Source organism: Corvus brachyrhynchos, unplaced genomic scaffold (assembly GCF_000691975.1).
Source record: "Corvus brachyrhynchos isolate BGI_N302 unplaced genomic scaffold, ASM69197v1 scaffold617, whole genome shotgun sequence".
NCBI classification, from domain to species: Eukaryota; Metazoa; Chordata; class Aves; order Passeriformes; family Corvidae; genus Corvus; species Corvus brachyrhynchos.
In genome coordinates, this window is record NW_008239062.1 from 29,997 (window position 1) to 31,561 (window position 1,565).

General features: G+C 63.5%; 1 protein-coding gene across 1 annotated transcript in view; it reads left to right on the forward strand.

Annotated features, from left to right (window-relative positions):
- The window catches only part of LOC103619115 (metal transporter CNNM4), an 18,808-nt gene that overhangs the window by 1,804 nt on the left and 15,439 nt on the right, over positions 1 to 1,565 (forward strand). Inside the window, exon 4 of the mRNA XM_017739194.1 lies at positions 6 to 753. Coding sequence (XP_017594683.1) covers positions 6 to 753 — 748 coding nt within the window. The remainder of the gene's footprint in view (positions 1 to 5; positions 754 to 1,565) is intronic.

Consider the following 1,565-nt stretch of genomic DNA (forward strand, 5'->3'; position numbering starts at 1 on the left):
TGCAGAACTGCGGCACCGACAAGGAGAAGCGCTACGCCCGCAGGATTGAGCCCATCCGTAGGAAAGGGAACTACCTGCTCTGCTCGCTGCTGCTGGGCAACGTGCTGGTCAACACCACCCTCACCATCCTCCTGGATGACCTCATCGGCTCCGGCATCGGCGCCGTGGTGGCCTCCACCATCGGCATCGTCATCTTCGGCGAGATCGTGCCCCAAGCGCTCTGCTCCCGGCACGGGCTGGCCGTGGGCGCCAACACCATCGTGGTCACCAAGTTCTTCATGCTGGTGACGTTCCCGCTGTCCTACCCCATCAGCAAGCTCCTGGACTGCATCCTGGGCCAGGAGATCGGCACCGTCTACAACCGGGAGAAGCTGGTGGAGATGCTGAAGGTGACGGAGCCCTACAACGACCTGGTGAGGGAGGAGCTCAACATGATCCAGGGCGCGCTGGAGCTGCGCACCAAGACGGTGGAGGACGTGATGACCCCGCTGCAGAACTGCTTCATGATCAACAGCGACGCCATCCTGGACTTCAACACCATGTCCGAGATCATGGAGAGCGGCTACACGCGCATCCCGGTCTACGAGGACGAGCGCTCCAACATCATGGACATCCTCTACGTCAAGGACCTGGCCTTCGTGGACCCCGACGACTGCACGCCCCTCAAGACCATCACCAAGTTCTACAACCACCCCGTCCACGTCGTGTTCCACGACACCAAGCTGGATGCCATGCTGGAGGAGTTCAAAAAGGGTGAGAAAGGGGTCACGGGGTTGCTGCTTGCTTCCAGCTGGAAGCAGAATTCCCGGGAGTTTTGCCTTGCAGAGCTGGAGCTGCCCGTGCCAGGGGTCTGCCAAGGGTGGTCACGATCCCGAGGGAATGAGTGGGGCGTGCCTGTGGTGCTGGGGATGGGCAGGGGCTCACCAAACTCTAATCCCGACCCAGATTTCCTGGATTTGGAGGCTTTCGCGTGTCGGGAATGTTGCCTTGCTCCTTGTTTTCAATTTATGGGCCCCGGAGGCCTTTGGAGAAGTGCTGGGAAATCTCTGGGCTCCCCGGTTTGGGTTTGGCTCCCTCCCCCGGGCTTTTCCCTGGCGCTGGGCATGGCCAGGGGCTGCTCGGAGCCGGCTCCGTCCCTGCTCTGCTTCCCGAGAAGCGGCAGCAGGAGGAGGAGTGGGATGCGGGCTCGCTCCGGAGAGCTCCGAGATGGGATTTGCCCTTCCCAGGCTCCTTTCCCAAGGTTTTTCCAGCCTGCGTCAGGCCGGGATGAAGGAAAGCTCCCGGCTGTGGGGCAGCTGTGCCGGCCGTGACCCCGGGCGCTCCGCAGCTCCCGTTACGCTCCCGGGAGGCTCGGACCGAGAGCCGGCAGCTTTGCAGGCCATTCCAGGGGGGGCTGTGCCGGCATTTGGGGATTCCTAAAGGATCCCGAGCCCGGCTCCAGCCTGGATGAAGGTTTGGGAGCTGGGAGATCCGAGGCGGGGCTGTGGATCCACCCCAGTTCCCAGAACCAGCGCGGGGAAGCAGAGTCGCTGGGGGGGGCGGGGGGAGACCCCCCGCGCGGCGCG